At 37.1% G+C, this 24482-nt stretch overlaps 1 protein-coding gene across 1 annotated transcript in view; it reads left to right on the top strand.

The window, feature by feature from the left end:
• Nucleotides 1-24482, top strand: part of fars2 (phenylalanyl-tRNA synthetase 2, mitochondrial) — a 196617-nt gene that overhangs the window by 114037 nt on the left and 58098 nt on the right. Inside the window, exons 5-6 of the mRNA XM_077244126.1 lie at nucleotides 2411-2571; nucleotides 6501-6652. Coding sequence (XP_077100241.1) covers nucleotides 2411-2571; nucleotides 6501-6652 — 313 coding nt within the window. The remainder of the gene's footprint in view (nucleotides 1-2410; nucleotides 2572-6500; nucleotides 6653-24482) is intronic.

Below are 24482 nucleotides of genomic sequence, written 5' to 3'. Positions count from 1 at the left end.
ATCTGAAGGAATGCTTCGCTGGGTTAAACAGTGGCTTGAGAGAGAGTGAAAGGCTTGGAAAGTCTAGGGAAAAAATCTGTTTGCTCACTCCTCCACTCATCATAGGTCACACAGGGTTGCAAAGCAAATAAAAATTCGTAATGAGTATAATCACATCAGAAATAGCAGCATTATTTCCAACGTTGACTTGCCGAGAGCCGCACAGCCTGACTGTCAATCAACGGGATGTCAAGTTAGTTATTCCTCTACCTGTGGATCTTAAAACAGACTCATTTAATGCTGTCACTTGAGTTGACGTCAACTTGAAATGCCATTAGCAACACATTTTACCTATTTAGAAATTGTTTTACTTTTTACACATTTTCAGCTTTTCTTTAGTGTGTAATGTTGCTGTTTGAGCATGAAAAGGGTCTGCAAAGGGTTATAAAGTTTTTTTTTTGGGACCAAATGTGTCACAGTATTCCTCATTTAAATAATTAATACGCAGAATAAAGGGGCGGGGCCTGGTTGAGATGGTTAGTAGTGTGTTGAGCCTGGCGGTTATGGTAAAGAAAGGGACATTTACCAAACACGCTCGAAGCGCTTGACCAATCACAACACACTGCTCCAGCCGACCAATCAGAGCACAGTGTGCTTTTCAGAAGGAGGGGCTTCATAGAGACATGAATTCAATTCAAATTTATTTGTATAGTGCTTTTCACAATGCATATTGTTTCAAAGCAGCTTTACAGAAAGTGCATTTCAGAAATGTACATAGAAAAATACAGTTAGTTAATCATGTATTAATTTAGGGCATAACATATCGCCGGCGTTGAATCGTCTCTTCACAGGCGTCGAGTCGTCTCTTCACAGGCGTTTAGTCATCTTATCGCAGGTGTTGGGGGACCTGAAGTCTCCGTGAGAGGCTGGATACAAACTGGAGCTGACGAACGCCATTTACCTCGGGACTAGCGTCCCGAGATAACAGCAGAAAAGCAAATGGGAAATAATTAGCATAGCTGCTGTTCATAATATTAATGCATTCGATTGGATTCAACAGTGGTCTAAAAGGTAAGCATTATGTGAATGCTTGGCTAAAGAGATGCATCTTTAATCTAGTTTTAAACTGGGACAGCGAGTCTGAGCCTCAAACAATATCAGGAAGGCTATTCCTATGAACTAAACAGCGGTCCGTTTCCCGTACAGTGACGTAACTCGCTGCTTAACTACCATAGTACTAAGCATCGTTGAAGAAATCAACTAGCTAGTCACGACTGTTTCCCGAAACCGTATTGTCGCAAATTGGTCGTTCAACCACGTTGGTTAATGATGTCACGCACGTAGCGGAGTAATAACTACTTTTAATGAATCTGTTTGAGATCGAATTAATGCTAGACGTTTTGCTATAAATAACAGACATGACATCTGAGGACTATTTAAAATTTTTCTCAGTTATTTTGCTTTATTTCCAGATTCAATCATAAGCTCGTTGTTACGTACTAGAGCACGTTCGCACATTCGCACTCTACAAAAACGGTGCTTTAAATCTCTTGACAAACTATAAGACGTAAATCATATTTGTATGTATTCTAAATAAAAGATATAGATTGCACTGAATGTCAGCTTGCTTATTTTGCTCAAGATAAGGATTTATTGATTCCATGTCATGCAAAACTAGAAACTGCTTCTAACCGCAGGTCGAGAGCTGTCGTTCCAAACACATCTACTTTGCGATGCTGTTTGCGAATGTTCGTTTGAACTATGTTTCCGGGAAACATCGACTCGTTGAACTATGCTGATAATGACGGAACTTGCAACCATAGTTGGCTAACGATGCTTTTGGGAAACGCAACCCAGAGCGTTACAGATTGGGAAGAAACGAGCTGCATCAATGGAGAATATAGAGAAAATAATGTGTTTTTGAACACAAAAACAAAATCAAGACTTTGAAAAAGGGCGTAATGAAGCCTCTTTAATCTGAAATATTTCCTATTGAAACAAAATAGTTGGGTAATGATTGGCTTGTGAAATTATGCATAACATCTCAAAATCTATTGCACTGTTGTTGGAGAGGACAAAAAGGAGGAGCAAGTTATTTCTTTTTTATGAAAGATTATAGATTATAGAGCAAATATTTTAGTCTTTATTTGGAATAACATGAACCGATGAATCGTGCACAATACGATCAGAAACGTTCTTTGAGATTTGAGTTTCTGATTTCCTGTTGACTTAAAGGGTTTTATATTTATACGCTGAAAGCTCATGCTGCAACACAACAGAAGAACGTCAAGGTTTTGGGTTAGTGTTGATTTGTTGTGACTAGTCGCAGTCATCCTTGTTGAAACATTTTTTCATGACAAAATGCCACACTCAAAGAAAGAAATACTAAAATGGAGTACGTGTCTCATTGAGTTGTTGTTATTTTCTGCAGCTGGAGCTGGGAATAAGATGGGTTGGGCTTTTGGTCTCGGGCTGGAGAGGTTGGCCATGGTTCTGTTCGGCATCCCAGATATCCGACTTTTCTGGAGCGACGATGAACGTTTCCTGAAGCAGTTCCGTCTGTCTGACATCTATCAGCCTGTCACCTTCCAGGTAGGATTAACATCATTTCTCACAAATAAGGATCTCGCCTAGAAACCACAAGGGCCATTCACACCAAGGACGATAACAATAACGATAATTATAAAGTTTTTAATAATCATTCTAATTCTGTGAGTCCATGCTACAGCAATAGCAATAATGACACAAGAGGAACAATATCATTGGTGTGAAAAGGCGTTCAGGTTTAATTGTAGGATGCCAATCGCAAAAAAACAATTTTTTGAGGTTAAAAACACGAGACACAGATCAGTGATACGAAAGCGTTTTTAAAAATCTAGTTAATCGTAGTTAATGTTGTGAGTTTGGGTCAGGGCTTTCTGTTAGCATTCTGTCTTAGCATTCATTATGTTGATTAGATATTGTAAATGTTTCATTCACCAATACATAAAAGGATCCAGACTAAGCTGAGCAGATTTCAAACCAGGTTTAATGTTTTTTCCAGTGTGTATTTCTCTTTTTGTAAGTTTTGCAGTGGTGTTGAGTAAAAATTCATATTCTGTGCCTCACTTTCTGCACCGCCTCTCTCGATCTTGTAATTTTTTTTTCTTTTTGCTATTATACTAGGGGTCAAATGAACACACGCAGTACGCTATCCCATAATAGTCAGTCATAAGCATAGCTGCAAGCGCACAGACCATGACAACCTCGGCTTTGCGAACTGAATCAATATACTGTAGCTGCTCTGAAAATACTGACTCTAAATTCACAAATTCAGTGGTGAAGTGTAGTTTCAAGGTAAAGTGTAGTTTCAGCAATAAATATGCCGATATTTGTTATACTCCGCATCTGCTATTGCTAAGACAAACTTACAGCCCCTCCCCCGACTCACGCCATTGGTTGAGCCAGTGTTGCCGAGCCCCTTAAACAAACAATAGTGCCACAGTGTTCAAACTTTCTTAGGGAAACAATCCCTGATGGGACAAGAGAACGTATTTGAACCTTTAATGCTTTTCTTTGTTTCTGATTCTTTGTTTTTTCTGTATTGCTCTAGCACATCAAAGGCATGAATGCTCTTCTTTCCAAACATGACCTTCTATATTTCATACATGTCCTTTATTGTTGGGGGACCTTTGTCTATTAAAGGTTTAGACACTGAACATGTCCTCTTATAGCGGCGTGTGTAGCATGAGGCAGGCTTGATGCTCGTCCTGCAGGGAGTGTGTGTGTGTGTGTGTGTGTGTGTGTGTGTGTGTGTGTGTGTGTGTGTGTGTGTGTGTGTGTGTGTGTGTGTGTGTGTGTGTGTGTGTGTGTGTGTGAGACTGATTACCTGTGCTCTCTCGGGCTGTAGGTCATTTCTCAGCCCATCTCCCTCTCTGCCCACTGTCCATTACTCAGAGAATGAGAGAGAGAGAGAGAGAGAGAGAGAGAGAGAGAGAGAGAGAGAGAGAGAGAGAGAGAGAGAGCGAGATTTGCTTGTCAGTTTGCCTGATGCTCTGCTGGGTTTATATATGACTGTCTCTCTGTCTGTCTCTCTTTCCACTGGTAATGAGGTATGACCGTGGGGTCAGCGCTCTCCTCCACCCTTGTGTGCTTTGCTGTGTCCTATGAGAGCAACATGCACAACATACACACAATAAATCACTGCACGCAATAAGACACATTCAGCCTCCACACACACTCTTAGCCAAAAACAACAAGTGCAATGCAGGCTTTCTTTAGACAAGCATACTGGCCACACTTTAGAAGCCTTACACACACTAACAGAATGATTACATGATCTCTATGGTGCATCATTCACATCAAAAACATCAAGGGCATATTTTTGCCATAGGGCATAATATATTCGTAGTTGTCATCGTTGGTTGATAGGTTACTAAAGAATAGGCAATTTGTGGTTGCCTTGTGGTTTAAGCAGGTTTGGTTTGGTCTCCCACACTGACAAAGCTGGTTTTTGGTTGGCTATAGTGATGCACCAAAATTATTTACTTTTTTATTTTTTATAAATTTTTTCATTTATTCAAAAACTGAAAATGAAGTCAATTAATTAATTAATTAAATGTATTTAATAATCAACACTCAATTAAATTGCACATTAGGCAGTTTTATATCAACTATATCAATACATTTTTGTATAAATTATATAATTATGTTTCTACTTCAATTCATTGTTTTTGAAATATAAAAATTTAAACGGTAGCTGTAATAATCATTTGTTTTCATGACAGATTTATTCAAATATACTTAAAATAATGAAGGCTAAGTTACGTAAAAATATAGTGTATATATTTTGCTCCTATCTAGAGTTATTTTTTCTAACATTAATGGACTTTAAATGTAACCTTACGTGTCATATTGTTTACCCTTGTTTCATTGACGTCTTTCCATGAGACATAAATCATTTCAGTAAGTTATACTGAATCTTTCAACATTCCTTCTGACATCCATTCATGTTTATTTCATGCTATAACTAGTAGTAAAGAGGATGACCGGAGATGATTGTCTTGAACTGAGGCGCTAGAGCACATTAAAGAGTGACAAAATGACAATTATTGCTTGACTTTCATTATAAAATTTACAGTATTTGAAAGCTGAGACTTTATTTCATATCAAAAGTAACAAAGCACAAAGTCTTTTGCGATTTGATGTGAGGCGTGCTACAAAATAAGAGAAGAATTGTTTATGCGTAATCTGAAAAAATCTGAGATTATTGATCTTGGATTTAATAATCGATATCAAACTGAAGATCAATTTAAATTTAGAAATTGATATTGATAACTCAGTTCTAGTGTCCACACAGGTTTACCTGTTATCCATGAAGACATTGACAAACTCAAAACATGCCACCTGGGAAAGTGTGTGCGTGGCCATTGTACGTTTTTGCTTTATCATTCTTGGAACGTCTCTCTGCCAATCAAATTAGAGGAGCAGAACGTCTGAATAATAATGATGATGTAAACACACATTTACCACAGCAAGGTGGTTGGTTCGAGGTAGTTTATCATCTTTCACTACCCCCTGCTTAAAGGTTTCATATCATTCAGCGGATCTGTTTTCTCTTCTCTTCTGGAAGTATAAGGAGAGTTTCTGAGCGCGAGCGACTGTTGTAAGCAGACTGGCCCAAGACTGGCCTCAGGCTGACTGTAGATTTAACCTTAGACCGAAGAGACGTCTCACTCACACCAACACTGGTTTGAGTTTTAGACCAGTGGAGTGAGGAAAAAGAGAGTAAAGTGAGGACATTTTGGCCGGTCCTCATTTTCTGTGAGCCCTTGTTTGTGTGTGAGGCTTGTTTGAGGGTCAAAACTTAAGGTATTAATTAGGTTAAGGGTCGGTTTAGGGTTAGGCACTTAGTTATGATGGTTAGGGTTAGGATCTAGAGATTGCAGTGTGTGTGTGTGTGTGTGTGTGTGTGTGTGTGTTGTGCTGAGTGACTGAATAAGGTGAGGTTTTGAATGAGCACTGTCAAAAATCTCTTTTCGCATCAATTTATTCTTGCATGCATTGTATTTTTAGTAATTATAAATGATTAAAAAAGCTGTGGCTTCTTCCTGGGGAGCAAACTAAAAATGCAGTTTTTTTTTTTTTTCTGTTGAATTTTTATTGGTAGTTGCTTTGCCTGAGGAATAAAGTGAAATCATCACTTGGTCAGCAAAAAGTTTAATCTCTCCCTCCACCATAACTCCATAAAAAGTTTTAAACCAATGACACTATTAAAAAAAAAGAAGCTAAAAATACATTTAAAATGTGCGTAAATGTCAGGCTAATGAACAAAATTTCTTGGCAGAACTGTTAATTGTAAATAATTTGAATGATGTATTTAGCATTGGTGTATTTTGAAAATGTTTGCTTTTGCTGCCATTTTACAAAAGCAGCAACACTAATGTCCTTATTTCCACCTTTTATATCATTTTATCCTTGTGCTGCTCTACTCATGCCCCAAAACATATATATCTCTTCTTCTGTTGTTCTCCCCGTCACAGCCTCTCAGTAAGTACCCTCCGCTCTTCAATGACATCTCTTTTTGGCTGCCGGCCGAAGGTTACACCGAAAACGACTTCTACGACCTGGTGCGCAGCATCGGAGGAGACCTAGTGGAGAAGGTCACGCTGGTGGACCAGTTCACGCATCCAAAGTAAGAAATCCTACATCCAGATACAAACATGCTTTGAGCCGGAACAGAGCGACTGCTTCTGCCATATACAGTGGCCAAACAGGCATTCCAGGTGCTCAAGGACAATTATTTATCAAAAATGTATTTATCAAAAATGCAAACTTCCTGTTCTTAATCAGTATTTATATCTGCTTTTCAGTAAAGATCTTGTTAACACTTTACAATAAGGTTCATTAGTTAACATATAACATATGAATATGTTATGTTAACATATTAAATAATTAATATTAATTTCAACATTTACTAATACGTTATTACAATCAAAGGTTGTATTTGTTAACATTAGTTAATGCATTGAGAACTAACATGAACAAACAATGAACAGCTTAGCTTTTTTTAACTAACATTAACAAAGATTAATAAATACCGTAACAAATGTATTGCTCATTGTTAGTTCATGTTAGTTAATACATAAACTAATGTTAACGAATAAACCTTATTGTAAAGTGTTACCAAGATCATTTTTTAAAATCTCGTAAATAATATAAATTTAGAAATGAAGAAAAAAAATAGGTATTAAGATTTTTTCAGACTGTATGTGTGTGTATATATATATATATATATATATATATATAAAATCTTTTTTACATATTTTAATATTTTGTATTAAAACAATATATAAAATATTTTTTATGAAATGTGTATTCACTCACATATAGAGCTAAATCACAAATTGTAGCCTTTTTAGTAAAGATATATTCATGTTTATCGTGTATTATCATTTTTAAGAAATATTTCTATGCAATGATTGCATAAGGTGTCTTTTCACAGACTTTTTAATGTTGTATAAATTTGGTATCAATTAATTTACACAGCAATTTCAACTGTATATTTTGGCTTTGTCTGGCTTTAATGCAGCATTATGTCTTTGCATCGAATTTTGAGCAGGCACAGAGCAGGCTTAACTCTGCTGTGGGAAGAAGCCTATTAATACAGCAAATGAAATAGACAAAATACAAAATGTCATTACATTATGTGTCCAAAAGTCTATTCTTCTTCACTGAATGCATGAATGAACAAATGCATGAATCAATGCTTGAATGAATGAATGAATGAATGAATGAATGAATGAATGAATGAATGAATGAATGAATGAATGAGAGGGAGAGAGAGGGAGAGCATGCATGAATGAGAGCGAGAGAGGGAGAGAGAGAGAGAGAGAGAGAGAGAGAGAGAGAGAGAGAGAGAGAGAAGACAGACAGAGAGAGAGAGAGAGAGAGAGAGAGAGAGAGAGACAGAGAAGACAGACAGACAGAGAGAGAGAGAGAGAGAGAGAGAGAGAGAGAGAGAGAGAGAGCATGCATGCATGAATGAGAGAGAGAGAGGGAGAGAGAGAGAGAGAGAGAGAGGGAGAGAGAAGACAGACAGAGAGAGAGAGAGGGAGAGAGAGAGACAGAGAGGACAGACAGACAGAGAGAGAGAGAGAGGGAGAGAGAGAGACAGAGAGGACAGACAGACAGAGAGAGAGAGAGAGAGAGGGAGAGAGAGAGAGAGAGAGAGAGAGACAGAGAGGACAGACAGACAGAGAGAGAGAGGGAGAGAGAGAGACAGAGAGGACAGACAGACAGAGAGAGAGAGAGAGGGAGAGAGAGAGACAGAGAGGACAGACAGACAGAGAGAGAGAGAGAGAGAGAGGGAGAGAGAGAGAGAGAGAGCATGCATGCATGAATGAGAGAGAGAGGGAGAGAGAGAGGGAGAGAGAGAGAGAGAGAGAGAGAGAGAGGGGGAGGGTGAGAGAGAGAGAGAGAGAGGGGTAGAGAGAGAGAGCATGCATGAATGAGAGAGAGAGAGGGAGAGAGAGAGAGAGAAGACAGACAGAGAGAGAGAGGGGGAGAAGACAGAGAGAGAGAAGACAGACAGACAGAGAGAGAGAGAGAGAGAGAGAGCATGTATGCATGAATGAGAGGGAGAGAGGGAGAGAGAGAGAGAGAGAGAGAGAGAGAGAGAGAGAGAGAGAGCATGCGTGCATGAATGAGAGGGAGAGAGAGAGAGAGAGAGAGAGAGAGAGAGAGAGAGAGAGAGAGAGAGAGAGAGCATGCGTGCATGAATGAGAGAGAGAGAGAGAGAGAGAGAGAGAGAGAGAGAGAGAGAGAGAGAGGGAGAGAGAGTATGCATGAATGAGAGCATGTATGGACAGCTGTTGATCCAACATGAAGATTTTAGTAAATTGCTGTTCTGTCATGTTTCTTTTTGCTCATTTCTATTAGTCATTCTTTGCAATCATTGTTGAAAGCTTGTGGCGCTGCAGGAGAGAATGCTAATGTTCTTGCGGCGTTCATCTATTGACAGAGGAGCAGGGGTCAACAATGCTTTAATGGCTTGGTTTTCAACTCTCCCTTTCATGTTGGATGGTGTTTGTCAGACTCTTCAAACTCATTAGCTCTTTCTTCCTCCGTTCATTCACAAACACTCTCACAAACCACAGAACGAGCCACGTGGTTTTCCCAGAATGCAGTTCACATGACACAGCTCTTCCGGAACACGTTTACTTTAGTGGACTGCAGACGCTGTACTCGGGTTGCCCTTTTTCTGTACACCTGACATCAATAATTAATTTTTAAAGAGGATGAGAAGTTCACCTGCGGGCACAGCGGGCCGACTGTCCCGAGTCCCCTCTACTGGAACAGACCGTGTGTGTGTGTGTGTGTTAAATGATACAGAGAGAACCTGCAGTGCGTATAAAGCGCCGCAAACATTCATCTCTGTCCCTGCTCTTAATCTTTTTTAAATAGCAACCTTTTCCCTCCCCTTCCCCTAATGACATCCATAAATAAGATGACATCACGAGGTGCCCATACGCCAGCTAGAAATTGAAAGAGATTGGTGTTTGTTTTGCTCTCTTTCTAATTCCGTTCGGTCCAGACCTATGTTTGTGCACACATTTCTTCGAAAACAAATATATTAGTTGAACAGTTTCTAGAATAGTTCGCTTTAAGTGTATTTCCACTGCGAAAGTACTTTTGTAAGTAGCTGTAATGTGTGTGTGTGTGTGTGTGTGTGTGTGTGTGTGTGTGTGTGTGTGTGTGTGTGTGTGTGTGTGTGTGTGTGTGTGTGTGTGTGTGTGTGTGTGTGTGTGTGTGTTGCTGAAATCTCCTGCAGCTAATTCCCTCTTTATGATCATTTTGCTGCAGTTGCGTCAATGCCTGTAAGTTTTGCTTCATACTTTCTACAGCCAGAGAGAGAGAGAGAGAGGGGGAGGGGAGGGGGGGGGGGGGGGGTGCGAGAAAGGGCGAGAGAGACGTCAATACTTACTTTAAACCACTTCTCCAACTTCAAATCACTAATTACAGTAAGTAAGAGGACAGCCAATCACAGCTGATCTAGCCTCCAACTGTCTCTGACCGCCAGAAATGTCACATTCACAATATTATCCTAATCATTTTCTCTCTTTTTCTCTGCGGTAGTGCTGACTCAGGCAGGTTTGAGAACTGGTAATATGATGAGATTGGCAGCTAGTCTCCCATCATACTCTTCTTCAGTGCGGTGAGGACGTTTCTGGCATCAGACGTGCCCTGAAAGAGCCATCAGAAACATAACAGGTTTCCTTTGTGCCCGCTGTTTTACTTATGGCAACACAGCAGGGTTTACCCTAAAAAATTAGCAGATTTTGACAAATTTGCGGGATTGTCGTCAATACATTCCAATTCTTTATAGTCATTTTTCGAAACGCTATTTTACTTTTATCTATTTTTTCTTCTTTAAATCATAAACATGCATTTTTTCTTATTCTCTTTGGATTATTAGCAAATATGCTCATTTGAATTAAAACAAATATGCCTGTCGTAATGACATTATCATTTTTCAAGGAGTGAACTATTCAAGGAGTTAAGGTCTCCTACTTTTATCAAATCATCTTGTTTTTTGTTTTTTTACAATTCTCAGTGGGACACAACCCTGTTTCCATAATTTTGTATAGTAAACAACTGTTCTTTTAAAAGTGAGCATTAAATTGTCTTTCCCGAAAGTACTTTATAGTTTCACAACCTTGAGCAAAAGGCTTGTAAAAACAAATTAAATTGTAAAACTGTCCACCCTGTTACCTTTCTGAAGGCATCATTACAGAATGTTCCAACAGATATTGAAATCTATATATGTAGCTTGGGATAGGACAATGTGATTTATTAACATTGAAACACATGCTATGGTGTTATGGATGGCTGCCAAAGCGTTGCAGAGTGATTTGCGGTGCATTACTGTTAGGATCGGGTCAGGATGTTTGATTCGTCTATTAATAGTCCGACAGCTGATGATATTAGATTATCTATTATTGTTTTCTTGTATTTTTGCTTCGGCATTTTGAATTTAGAGGCACAAGTTCTAGAAGACAAGGGTTTTAGTGTGCTGACAGAGTGTTAACATTCATGTTGTTCAAACAGTGCTAGATGATTTATGCATCAAACAAACCCTTAAACTTAAATTTGAGCAATAGTGATTGTGTTGTTTGCTTTAGCAAATGCTACTAAAAATGTCATATTTCCCCTGCATGGAGTCTCTACATCGCTGTGTAAGCGAAGACAAAGAATCAAACCAAAAGAGCAAAAATATTGCATAAATGAATACACTTTCGAACAACGCAGTGTATTTATCAACACTTCACTTATTTGTACTGTAATTCAGTCAACTTTCTCCACAGACCGTATCTGCTGACAGAAGGTGAATCCTACACGCTATCTGTTGATAACGGTATTTCTTGCTTGTACTGTAAAATGTAAAACCAAATGTTGTAAGTAATTTATGGTAACCGGAGATATATTTCAGATGTATTTGTCACACACGCATCCTTGGCTTGAGACAGCATTATCAGACAGAGATATCATTTATTCCGTCTCCAAAAATGTTTATGGAAAATTGTTTGCTGTAGTTTTTTTGAGTTGCCCACATTGACAAATAAAATCTTAATGTTTCAACAAGAGGTAAGTTGCATTATTAGAAGAATACGTGCAGGTTATGAAATAGGCATCTGAATGTTAAAAAGGGCCAAATGTCACATTCAAGATTAACGTTTTCCAACCGTTATATAATAGATGTCCATATCCCTCAGAAATGTCAAGGTATTACAGGTAAGCTGTCCAGCAATAAACATTTCTGATGATTTATAGCACCTGACATTCAAATCATATCCAAGTCTTTCCCAATCGCACAGCAATACATAAAGAGTGGAAATGTCACAGGAAACTTTCAATAGAACTGTAGTGAGAAGACAAGCAAGCAATGCAAATGTTTAGTTTAGAAATGTCTCTTTCCGTTCAATTGTGTGCATCATTAGGCGCGTTTCCATTACAGATTTGCGAAAAACTTTTGCGTTTTTTTCTAAATGTCGACAAAAAACGATTACGAAATGACGGCGTTTCCATTAACCGATGTTATGCGACTAAAACTTCATTTTTTTCTCGCGCGATAAGTCATTCCAAAAATCATGGCGACGGATGTTGGTAGGTGTGTGTATATCAGCCACTGCACTGGCCATTATTATTAATGGAAGGAGACGTGTGTGTCACGTTGAAGCAGAGACGAAGAGTGAATCCAATTGAAAGCACTTTTAATTAAACAAATACAAACAGGTAATCCAGGGAAGACTCGGAACAGGAAGCTCAGAACAGGAACAAAGAGACAGCTAACAGCAACATTACAACAACAAAACAACATAAGAACTCACAAGGACTAAACTGAAACACAGGGCTTAAATACAAGGACAAACAAGCTAAACGAGATAACAAGGGGGCGTGGCTAACGAGAAACACCTGGGAACAATAGACAAGACACATGGCAAACAGGGAATCACATGACATGCAAGAACAAGGAACAAGACAAAAAACCCAAACCGTGGGTGACAAAGATGACAAGGAAATGACAAGGAAAGACCCTTATATACTGTGAGCGGCACATATGAGGAGATTCTAGGTGTTTCTCCCTCATTTCTGCTTCGAGGTCTTGATCGTGGCATTTCTTTGAGGTTAAGAATCCAGTATTCCTGTAATTCTTTTGTCTTTTATGAATTTAATAAATAACTCTATCTCGTATTCTGTTCAAACACACGTGTCATCTACGTCAGGTGACCTGTAAATGCGCAAAAACTGTTTCCATTGCAGTTTTGCGAAATATTTCTTTTCCGAAATTGCCTGAAAAACCCCCTCATGCGAGCGGAAAAACTTTTTTGCGATAAATGGGAGTTTTTTGCGAAATTGACGCGTTTCCATTGGGCGTATTTTCAATTCGCAATCTTAATATGCGCAATTTGAAGGGTAATGGAAACGCGACAGAATATATTTATTTAGGTTGGCAATGCATTTTAATCTTGAAAGGGTGCAAAAATGCAGTGTAAAGTTCTGAGCCTAGCAGAGAAAAAGCGTCTAATTTTAATTATACATATTTATACAATCAATTTATTAAGTGTGCAAAGTTAAATGTAAATGGTGAAAACAAATAATACTTGTAAAAAATAATGTGCAAAATATAAGATAAAATTATAATTTGTATAAAATACATTAAATTGTGCGATTGGACTAAAGAAGTAATATTATTAATAAAATAATATCCTGTAAAATATTTTATAAAAATATGAAATGTATAAAACTCTCCCTCCTTTGCTCTCTTATAACATGGAGGTGTTTGTTTGACACCAATAACAAATCTCACCTGATAGGCACTATAATCCAACACAAATCTGCATTTATCGGCCCGTAACGCTGTCAGGTGTTATCGAGCAGAATTAATTTGGGAAAGTTGACAGAGCTGTCAATAAATCTGACAGCTGTGGACAGGGGATCTGATGGATTTAACTCGACTGAGCGCTTCAAACTACTCTGATGATTTACACTCTCTGCGGTGTAATATAGTGTTGTTCTGCTGGTTGGTGTGTTATTGTGTGGTTTGGTTATGGGATATGTGACGCCATCTGTAGTAATATCATATATAAGAGTGTCAGCATCGGCAGCGATGACAAGACTAAGTGTTTTGAGGCTCTCATGGTTGTGTATTTATATTTGTTGGATGCATCACATCAAAACTGCATCATCAGGATTTATGTCATGCTGTGATCAGCGTTTGCTTTGCTGTCAAGCAGTTAGTGTGAAAAAAGAAAAGGTGTGTGTGATTGAGAGATGCTCGTTTAGCACTTTTCTAATCATTTTGACTTCATGGCAGCTAAAAGTTTAGCTATACATATATATACATATTTATTAATAAATTAATTATATATAGTAGTGGCCAAAAGTGATATCCGTCCTAGGAAAATTGACGACTTCACCCTTTATTCAAATATTATTATAATATTTTTTTTAAATGGTCAGGCTGTCATACAAAGAAATTATGAACACGTTCAAAAACAAGAGGGAGCCAACAAAATATTGAATACTGATTATTTTGTAGTCAATGTGTGATTTTTCCTGTGAGCTTTTATGCTTTTTAGCTTTCATATATTATGTGTAAATAATATATATATTTTTGTTTTCATCTCTACAAGTTGAGAACAAACTCAGAGTTAATGGGCATTAAGTACTCATTTAAGTTCTAAGTTCTCGAAACGTATGTATTTGAAAATTATGTAATTATGTTAAAATACAAATTATGTATTATGTAAATTTGTGAATATATTAGTGCTGGGCAATGTTTAGTCGCGGTTAATCGCATACAAAATAAAAGCTAGTGTTTACATAATATATGTCTCTGTACTGTGTATAATTATTTTGTAAATACAAATATGCACATGCATGTATATATTTAAGAAATAGTTGCATGTATGTACTGTTTATATATTTATACATAATTTTTAGTACATAAAGATATTTTATATATAAATAACAAATTTTTCTTAAATATATACATGCAAATCTGTGTATTTATATATAAATAAATAAATACATTTGTATATATATATATATATATATATATATATAAAATAATTATGCACAGTACACACACATATACTATGTAAAGACAAACTTTTGTTTTGTATGCGATTAATCACAATTAATCATTGCCCAGCACTAATATATTCACAAATTTACATATGCAAATAAGTTTGGAAAACTTAGAACTTAAACGGGTACTTATTAACTCTGAGTTTGTTCTCAACTTACAGAGATGTAAAAAAAAATCTAAACCTGATAAACACTTATTATAATGGATTTAGTGGAAACCGATTTTTTCTTTTTTTTTGGTTAAGATTTTAAAGTTGCTGGTTGAATGACAGAACATGAGGGAGGGCGAGAAGATAGGTGTCAAAAAGTGTGAACTTACATGACTGCAGTTGCTGCTAAGCACGGCCGGTCAGGTTGAGAGACAGTGGTAGGAGTAAAGGATGAACTGCGAGCACATGGTTGTCCTCATCAGCAGCTTCTGGAAGAGCCAGACTTGTTAAAAATCTGCCCTCTTTATCAGAAGCCCGGGGGATCCTTCCGGAAAGAGGTACAAGCCAGCAGGCTAATGTCTGCCACCATTACTGAGCCAGTGTGTGTGTGTGTGTGTGAGAGAGAGAGCTGAGTGTATTTAATGGCCCATGGCTCAGAGAACGTCAACTATAGCCTTATGAATAATGGGGTGCTGTTGACGATGCAAAACTGTGCAGGGGAAGATGCTATGCTTCACATTACGCCTCACAAACATGCTCAAACTCATACATACACACACTCTGGCACATTTACATTTTGCACCTACAGAGTGAATGGTACTAAAAAAAGAGATGATGATGTTAAATGTTTAGTCATATATTGGATCAACTAAATATTGGATATAAGGCATAAATACCGCCTTTAGAAAGTATTCAACACTCATTAATTATTTCATTTTATGTCAAATTTAATTACCTTTAAAGGGATTTTTTTCCAATTAGTCATTGCACTACAAGACCAGGAACATAGAGTAGTGAAACACTTTTCCGATAAAATAAGATAAATAAATAAAGTGAGAATGTGTTAAGTGAAATAATACAAAATAAGAAATCGGATTGTGAGATTTAAAGTCACAGTTTGGAGATATAAAGCCACAATTACAAGAAATAGTTACATTTATAATGAGATTTAAAGTCACAGTTTGGAGATATAAAGCCACGATTACAAGAAATAGTTACATTTATAATGAGATTTAAAGTCACAGTTTGGAGATATAAAGCCACAATTACAAGAAATTAAGTCACAATTGTGATATTTACATTCACAGTTTGGAGATATAAAGCCACAATTACAAGAAATTAAGTCACAATTGGATATTTACATTCACAGTTTGGAGATATAAAGCCACAATTACAATAAATATTTACATTTATAATGAGATTTAAAGTCCCAGTTTGGATATGTAAAGCCACAATTACAAGTAATAAAGTCGCAATTGTGATATTTACAGTCACAGTTGAGAAATTCAAAGCCAGAATTACAAGAAATAAAGTTATATTAATGAGGTTTAAAGTCATATTTAGAAGATAACAAGCTACAGTGACATGAAAGTAGCAGTTATGAGGTGTAAAGTCACAGTTAGGTCATATAAAGCACCAATTACAAGAAATAAAGTATCAATTGTAATATTTACATACACATTGGGATATATCAAGTCAGAATTACAAGAAATAAAGTCACATTTGGGAGACTTGGGACCCTATTTTAACCATCTAAGCGGACTAAAGCGCACGGCACAAGGGCACTTAGTGCGTGTCCAAATCCACTTTTAGTAGTTTAACGACAGGAAAAATGGTCAACATATATTTTGGCCATATAGGATGACATCTACAATAAATGGTCACAATTACATGAAATAGGCTTTCATACATTGTAGGGATGGTACGATTAATGTTGGGGTTTTTCTTTTTATTCGAGAAGGAATGGCGGAAGGCAGTGACCGTGTTCGGGAGATTTTTCAGCCTTTTAAGAGCACCAAATCTGAGGTGTGGTCATATTTTGGCATTTACAAAAATCCTGAGGGAAACTTAATCGAGGATGGTCACTCTGTCTGCAGAACATGCTCAAAAAAAGTCGCAGTGACATGGGTAAACACTTCAAATCTGCCGAGCCATCCTGTGTGACCATCACAGACTGTTGTATAGGCAACAAGTTAACTTCGATCTCAATACTAAAACTACGTCTGGGAAATAATTGGGCACAAAATTTTGTTTTGAGTTGAAATATTTTATCTAACTCACTTGAAATAAACTTGAAGCTTCCGCGAAGAAAAGTTCGCAGTAATAAGTGGCTTTGAGCCAAAGACGAACGAAGAAGTTCAAACAAGACTATTAAGAGTGACATTTAAGAGATAATAATGTATATTCATTGTACTCTTATTAATAATTATTATTATTTTTACCACATAATTACGGGGACATATTGAATAGAGATTACTGTCTCTATTCTTACCTGTTAAATCCATTTTGTACGGCGTACAAAACTCGTCCAGACAAGATGATCACAACAATATTATCAAATTCTGTAAATAATAAAGAAACTCATTTTCAATACAATCAAAAACGCAGACGCAAGATGACAAGTTGTATTTGAATGAAATGAGAGCGCGCGTCCGTTGTGATATACGTGTATGTGCACTGAGTTATAATGCGTTGCTAATGACGACGGTCATTATAAGGAAATGCCACATAATAGAATCTTGCTTTAAAAAGTGCATAGAGCTGCTCGTTTTATTTGTTGTTTGTTGATTCTCAAATATAAAACTTGTTGAAATGTTTCCAGTGTGAGCATCAGTTCTTTATTAACAATTTCATCTTGTTTTAACAAAACCGTGATAATATTGATAATCATGATAATTTCCATCACTATAATCGTGATATGAAATTTTCATACCGTCCCATCCCTAATACATTGCTGGTATTATTGTGCAAAGATTCATTGGTGCACGTTATTGAAAAAAAAATTTGTTTTCTCCACAAAATAACATTTCTGTAGTTCCATGGAGTAAAAATGACAGACGCCACCCAAACAGCTGCAAGTAAGAATGTGAATGCTAATGGCTACCATAACTTTCTCTAGGATTTATAGACATCTGTGACCCAGACACTACCCAAACTGACCATCCTATCAAATTAGAATAACTGAGCCAGAACGGCTGATGTCAAAGAAATGACCGAAAGGCCAGTATAAGAGTTGCAGAGCGAAGGTTAACATGGAAGAAACTCTCCAGACATCAACAGTCTTTTCTGTAGTTCACAGGTTCAGGCTCTTCAGGGGAGTGATAGGGGAACAACACTTCTGAGAAATGTGAAGTCGGCCGGGGGGTTTATAGCTCAAAAGCAAAGCTCTGTCTTTGACATCAACCAAATAAAGCCCATGGAATTTCATCCTTAAAGTGCAGAAAACATTTCTCGGACATAAATGGTCCATTGTCTAATGTCAATAGTGCAGCGATTTGTAAAGTATGAGCAGCTCACACAGAAGTCACTTTCAGACCAAGCAGATTTCTGTTGGCCATCACGCAAACGCACATGACCAACTTGAACAAGTTGTGAAATCTTTCACACAGAAAATTCCCAATCACATGGATTCTTATTAAAACGACTTTAAATCTGCAGAACAGCAGTCAATGTGACCATACATTTACTGTCATCCACGGTATGAGTAGTTGTGTCCAAAATATGAAGGAATATCTTGAAATAAAGTATATTAGAGTTCTTAAAGGGCCCATTCAGAGATTGAATCCATTTTGGAATAAAGTTTAGGCAAAACTTGTAAATACAATGTAAATGTGCAAAACTCATGCCCAAGATCATACATTTGTTGAAGGGAGAGAATTTTGAGGTAAAATTTGGACTAAAATTCACAAAAAATCACAAGGCCACTCATTTCTGGAAACATTTAAATTAAATTGAACAGTAATAAAGATTTAAAGGATAGTTCTCCAAAAATTTAAATTTGATCAAGAAAAAGTTGTGTTGTTCCAAACCTGTACTTTATGTTATTTTTCCCCCCTTGAATGTGCACTGTAAAAAAATGGTACAATGTATCTACTCAGTAAAATAACAATATATTAAAACCAGTATTAATTAATTAAATAAAACAATGTTTAGAATTGGGTATCAATCAAATGAGCTATTTTTAAGCAAATCTTTTAACATGAGTGACATTTATTCTAGTGAGAAAATGAAATCAAAGTTTAACAGAAAATAAGCTTATTTTTTAGCTTTTAATTTTAATGGGAGAATATCCATTTATTGTCCAACAGAAATGGAACTTAAGTGTAAATGACAGAATTGTAATTTTTGGTTTGAATTATTACTTTAAACTGCCATGTGCTAGTAATGCATTTACTGTTTAGTGTGATTAGTCCTGATAGTTTAGCGATAAATCTGGGTTCAACCCAAAAAATGTTCTGATTTATAGTGTCAGGCTAGTGCTGCGCTTCCTAAATCTTCCATATGTGAATGCAAAAAAAAAAGTAAAACTTACATTTTATGACACGTGAAACAGTACATTGTAATAATGATCCATTTTATATATCAGCAGTGTTTCATTTTGTGTTGGGGTCAGTGAAAATGTTGACGGCGCGAATAAAACAGATTTACAGCAGAAAACTCCTTAGCGATGAGCCTTGTAAATGTCTTGACTCCATTGGGAGGCATTATCCTGTAGTATACAAATTTTACAACTCCTCGTTCTTTCCACTCACCATCAGTTTTTGTTTCAGAAAGCCTGACTCATTCTCTTCAGTCGTCGTAAAATCCGAGCCTGGGTGTTCTCATTATGAACGCTGATGCACAACCAAAGGAAGGAGAGATGAATGATCCTCTCGTATTCTCTCGCACGCCCGAGACGAGGCTGACTCACTGCACTTCCACTGCTGTTTTGTCAGCTTTTACTCAGCGTTTGGACTGAGATGAGGACTTTAACAGGTCCAGTCGCTCAGCTGTGAGGTTAATTAGATGACGCTTTGCTCCAGATATGTTTAAGGAGCAATCAGTTATGGAAAAAAAAATGTATGACACCCCATACTACATCACTATGCCGAGATTAACATCTTAGAGAAGCGAGTAGAGACAATTTGCACTGCGTCATCGTGGGTATGTTTTATACATAGTCCATACATTAATAGTCAACATGAAACAACATTCACAGAGCATTTGGCTTCCTTAATGTGACTCATATTGGATAGTTCTGGTCCTGGATGTCAATTCGATATTCCTGCTGAGATAAAATGCACGTTATAGCAAAGGCTAGGACTATTTGCTGATTTCTATAGCACTTTCTATCTGCACTGATAGAAGATATTACTCTTAGTTTGCATGCAGGGACTATACATCTGAGTCTAAGATGGCACTTAGTGAGTTTACTCTGAAAAAAATAACATTTTAATAAATATACTGTATTAAAGTAAAATATTTTTTTGTTTTTATTTTTAATTCATATAAATTATTTATATAAATGTAATATGTATGGTATAATTTATATGAATTAAAAATAAAAACAAAAATATTTTATTTAAATACATTTATTAAAATGCAAAATTTTTAAATTATCAAAGCAAACTCAAGTGCCATCTTAAACTCAGATATATAGTCCCTGCATATATATATATATATATATATATATATATATATATATATATATATATATATATATATATATAATTTAGCATATTATAGCAGGGCCATACCCACCATTGAGGTTTTTCAAGGAGCATTTAGTAAATATTGTGAAATAATGGCCTAATATATACTGTACTTTGTTGCTGCACAGATATTACAAAACTTTGATAATTTATTTATTTATATATATATATATATATATATATATATATATATATATATATATATATATATATATATACTCACCTAAAGGATTATTAACAACACCATACTTATACTGTGTTTGACCCCCTTTCATCTTCAGAACTGCCTTAATTCTACGTGGCATTGATTCAACAAGGTGCTGAAAGCATTCTTTAGAAATGTTGACCCATATTGATAGGATAGCATCTTGCAGTTGATGGAGATTTGTGGGATGCACATCCAGGGCACGAAGCTCCCGTTCCACCACATCCCAAAAATGCTCTATTGGGTTGAGATCTGGTGACTGTGGGGGCCATTTTAGTACAGTGAACTCATTGTCATGTTCAAGAAACCAATTTGAAATGATTCGAGCTTTGTGACATGGTGCATTATCCTGCTGGAAGTAGCCATCAGAGGATGGGTACATGGTGGCAATAAAGGGATGGACATGGTCAGAAACAATGCTCAGGTAGGCTGTGGCATTTAAACGATGCCCAATTGGCACTAAGGGGCCTAAAGTGTGCCAAGAAAACATCCCCCACACCATTACACCACCACCACCAGCCTGCACAGTGGTAACAAGGCATGATGGATCCATGTTCTCATTCTGTTTACGCCAAATTCTGAGTCTACCATCTGAATGTCTCAACAGAAATCGAGACTCACCAGACCAGGCAACATTTTTCCAGTCTTGAACTGTCCAATTTTGGTGAGCTCTTGCTAATTGTAGCGTCTTTTTCCTATTTGTAGTGGAGATGAGTGGTACCCGGTGGGGTCTTCTGCTGTTGTTGCCCATCCGTCTCAAGGTTGTGCGTGTTGTGGCTTCACAAATGCTTTGCTGGATACCTCGGTTGTAATGAGTGGTTATTTCAGTCAAAGTTGCTCTTCTATCAGCTTGAATCAGTCGGCCCATTCTCCTCTGACCTCTAGAATCAACAAGGCATTTTCGCCCACAGGACTGCCGAATACTGGATGTTTTTCCCTTTTCACACCATTCTTTGTAAACCCTAGACATGGTTGTGCGTGAAAATCCCAGTAACTGAGCAGATTGTGACATACTCAGACCGGCCCGTCTGGCACCAACAACCATGCCACGCTCAAAATTGCTTAAATCACCTTTCTTTCCCATTCTGACATTCAGTTTGGAGTTCAGGAGATTGTCTTGACCAGGACCACACCCCTAAATGCATTGAAGCAACTGCCATGTGATTGGTTGATTAGATAATTGCATTAATGAGAAATTGAACAGGTGTTCCTAATAATCCTTTAGGTGAGTGTATATATATGTTGTATAATAATATAATATATGATAGTATAATATATGTATATACATGTTTTTCGGCACGACAAACTACATAACCGAGGTCCTGACTCTCTGTGGTCATTAAAAATCCCAGGATGTCCTTCGGAAAAAGAGTAGGGGTTTAACCCCGGATTCCTGGCCACATTTTTTGCCCATTGGCCTCTGTCCATCATGGCCTCCTAATCATCCACTGATTGACTTCATCTCTGTCTCCTCTCCACCAGTAAGCTGGTGTGTGTTGGGCGATCTGGAGCAATATGGCTGCCGTCGCATCATCCAGGTGGTGCTGCACATCGGTGGTGGCCGAGGAGATTTCCCCTTCCATATGTAAAAAAAAAAGTGCTTTGAGTACCTAGAAAAGCGCTATATAAATGTAACAAATTAATTATTATTATTATATGGTATTTTTTAATATTTCTGATTATTCAATGAGAAATGATGTGGAGCAGGCATTGATTTTATATGTCGTGATTTCTTTGGATGTTTTGGGTGAAAACAGGTTAATATCATTTTTTCCCTTGGTTACATCTACAAAATAGAAAAGCCATTACGTTTTTATTACATTTTTATTACATTTACATATAAAGTTATTACATGTTGATGAAAGATTATAAAAACAAACTTTTTTTATTCTTCAGAATAACATGCTCTGATAAATTGTGCACAATATCAACAGGAACATTTCTGAACAAAGCAAAAGGGTGGGTCGATTTGATTGCTTTATAAATATATACGAGACATATTACAGACACATTAATGGTAATATATCAATTATCTAATGATAAGACTTGAACCCTGGAGTGTTTTACTTGAGAGTGATGATATTGTCAGATGTAGTGTGAGCATCTCTCTCTCTCTCTCTCTCTCTCTCTCTCTCTCTCTCTCTCTCTCTCTCTCCCTCCCTCTCTCTCTCTCTCTCTTTCTCTCTCTCTCTCTCTCTCTCTTTCTCTCTCTCTCTCTCTCTCTCTCTCTCTCTCTCACTCTCTCTCTCTCTCTCTCTCTCTCTTTCTCTCTCTCTGTCTCTCTCTCTCTCTCTCTGTCTCTCTCTCTCTCTTTCTCTCTCTCTCTCTCTCTCTCTCTCTCTCTCTCTCTCTCTCTGTCTCTCCCTCTCTCTCTCTGTCTCTCTCTCTCTCTCCCTCTCTCTCTCTGTCTCTCCATCTCTCTCTCTGTCTCTCCCTCTCTCTCTGTCTCTCTCTGTCTCTCTCTGTCTCTCTCTCTCTGTCTCTCCCTCTCTCTCTGTCTCTCTCTGTCTCTCTCTCTCTCTCTCTCTCTGTCTATCTCTCTCTCTCTCTCTCTCTCTCTGTCTCTCTCTCTCTCTCTCTGTCTCTCCCTCTCTCTCTCTCTCTCTCTCTCTCTCTCTCTCTCTCTCTCTCTCTCTCTCTCTCTCTCTCTCTCTCTCTCTCTCTCTCTCTGTCACTCTCTCCACACCCGTCAATGTATTAACTCTCGACTCCCTGCTGTGTGTGTAGGAGCAGGCACTGTTTAATGGCGTTAGCAGGCAGGAGTGACTTTAATTGTTCCACCTCTAAATTTATAGAGGCTGACGGCTCGTGACGGGGGCTTCTGGGTAATCTGTATGTAATTGAGAGTAGAGGTCACCAGTGGGAGACGGCAGTACCCTGCTAAATCCCACGGGCCTTTGAGAGTCTGTAACTACCATGATACAGTGTTTGCAGTGGTGTTCACTTTACACATTACAGTAATAGCACTAAAATTATATTTGGCTTTATTATACAGAAAAAATCAATTTATTTGTATAAAGCAGGGGTCAAAAATCTGTTGGCATGGACGGCATGTTTCTTGTTAATCTCTCTCTGCTGTCAAAGTAGGGTTTAACCCTCTGAGGTCTAAGGGGTTTTTGGGGTCCTTGAGGTGTTCTGACATGCTCTGACATTTGTGCTTTTTTCAGTTATTTATAAACATGTTAATGGCAAAGGTGTAAATTCACTCTATATAGCACAAACGGGGCTACCGTAATATGTGAGCAACATGTATGTACATGTTTGTTGTTTTAGAGAATAATGTTTATGTGTGGTTATTGAAAAAAATAAAACTTAAAGTGTCTGAAATAAGGCCACAAAACACATACTAAATATGTGTCCACAAGACTTTTGACTAATGAGTGTTGTTGCCTAGAATTTTTGCTTCAAAATGATCTGAAAATCATCCTGCCTAATCATTCACACAAAACAATACATTGATTTAAATTTTATAAGTCACCTTTTGTTTGGAAAGGCAATATGCGTGGAGGCGTGTTCACACCTGAGAAGACAAAGGCCGGATAATGTGCCACATACATAATGAGCTGCATATTAATTAGCCTTTCACACAGCTGTGTCACTGGGTACCAAAGAATGCAAGGACAAAAGAAATTATCTATATATACATATTTTACAATTAGAAATTGTAACCAATTACAAATAGGTTACAATTACAACAACAATTACAATTTTAACAATATTTCAAGTGTATTTCTTTGTAAAAAGTATACATTTTATCATATGTATTAAAAAAAGGTAAGGATTCATTAGTTTGAATATTGGAACAAACACTATAATAACATCTTAGTTGATAATTCAATATACCTACTTTATTTTTGACAAAACATCATACTATAGTATATTTAACTATGAGCAGAAATTGGTGAACAAAACCGTACCTATTTAATGTGACCGTAGTCTTTTTTTAGAGTCAAAACATTATAATCTATCCAAAACTAATCACAAAATCTTGTCTAAACATTCATATTTAGTCTTTGTTACAATATTTGTAACATATTGTGTATGATA

This window comes from Siphateles boraxobius, unplaced genomic scaffold, assembly GCF_051911475.1.
Source record: "Siphateles boraxobius isolate OS27281-9 unplaced genomic scaffold, OSU_SipBor_1 26, whole genome shotgun sequence".
In the NCBI taxonomy this organism is placed as follows: Eukaryota; Metazoa; Chordata; class Actinopteri; order Cypriniformes; family Leuciscidae; genus Siphateles; species Siphateles boraxobius.
The sequence above is the reverse complement of the archived record's forward strand: the minus strand, read 5'-3'. Positions and strand labels throughout refer to the sequence as shown.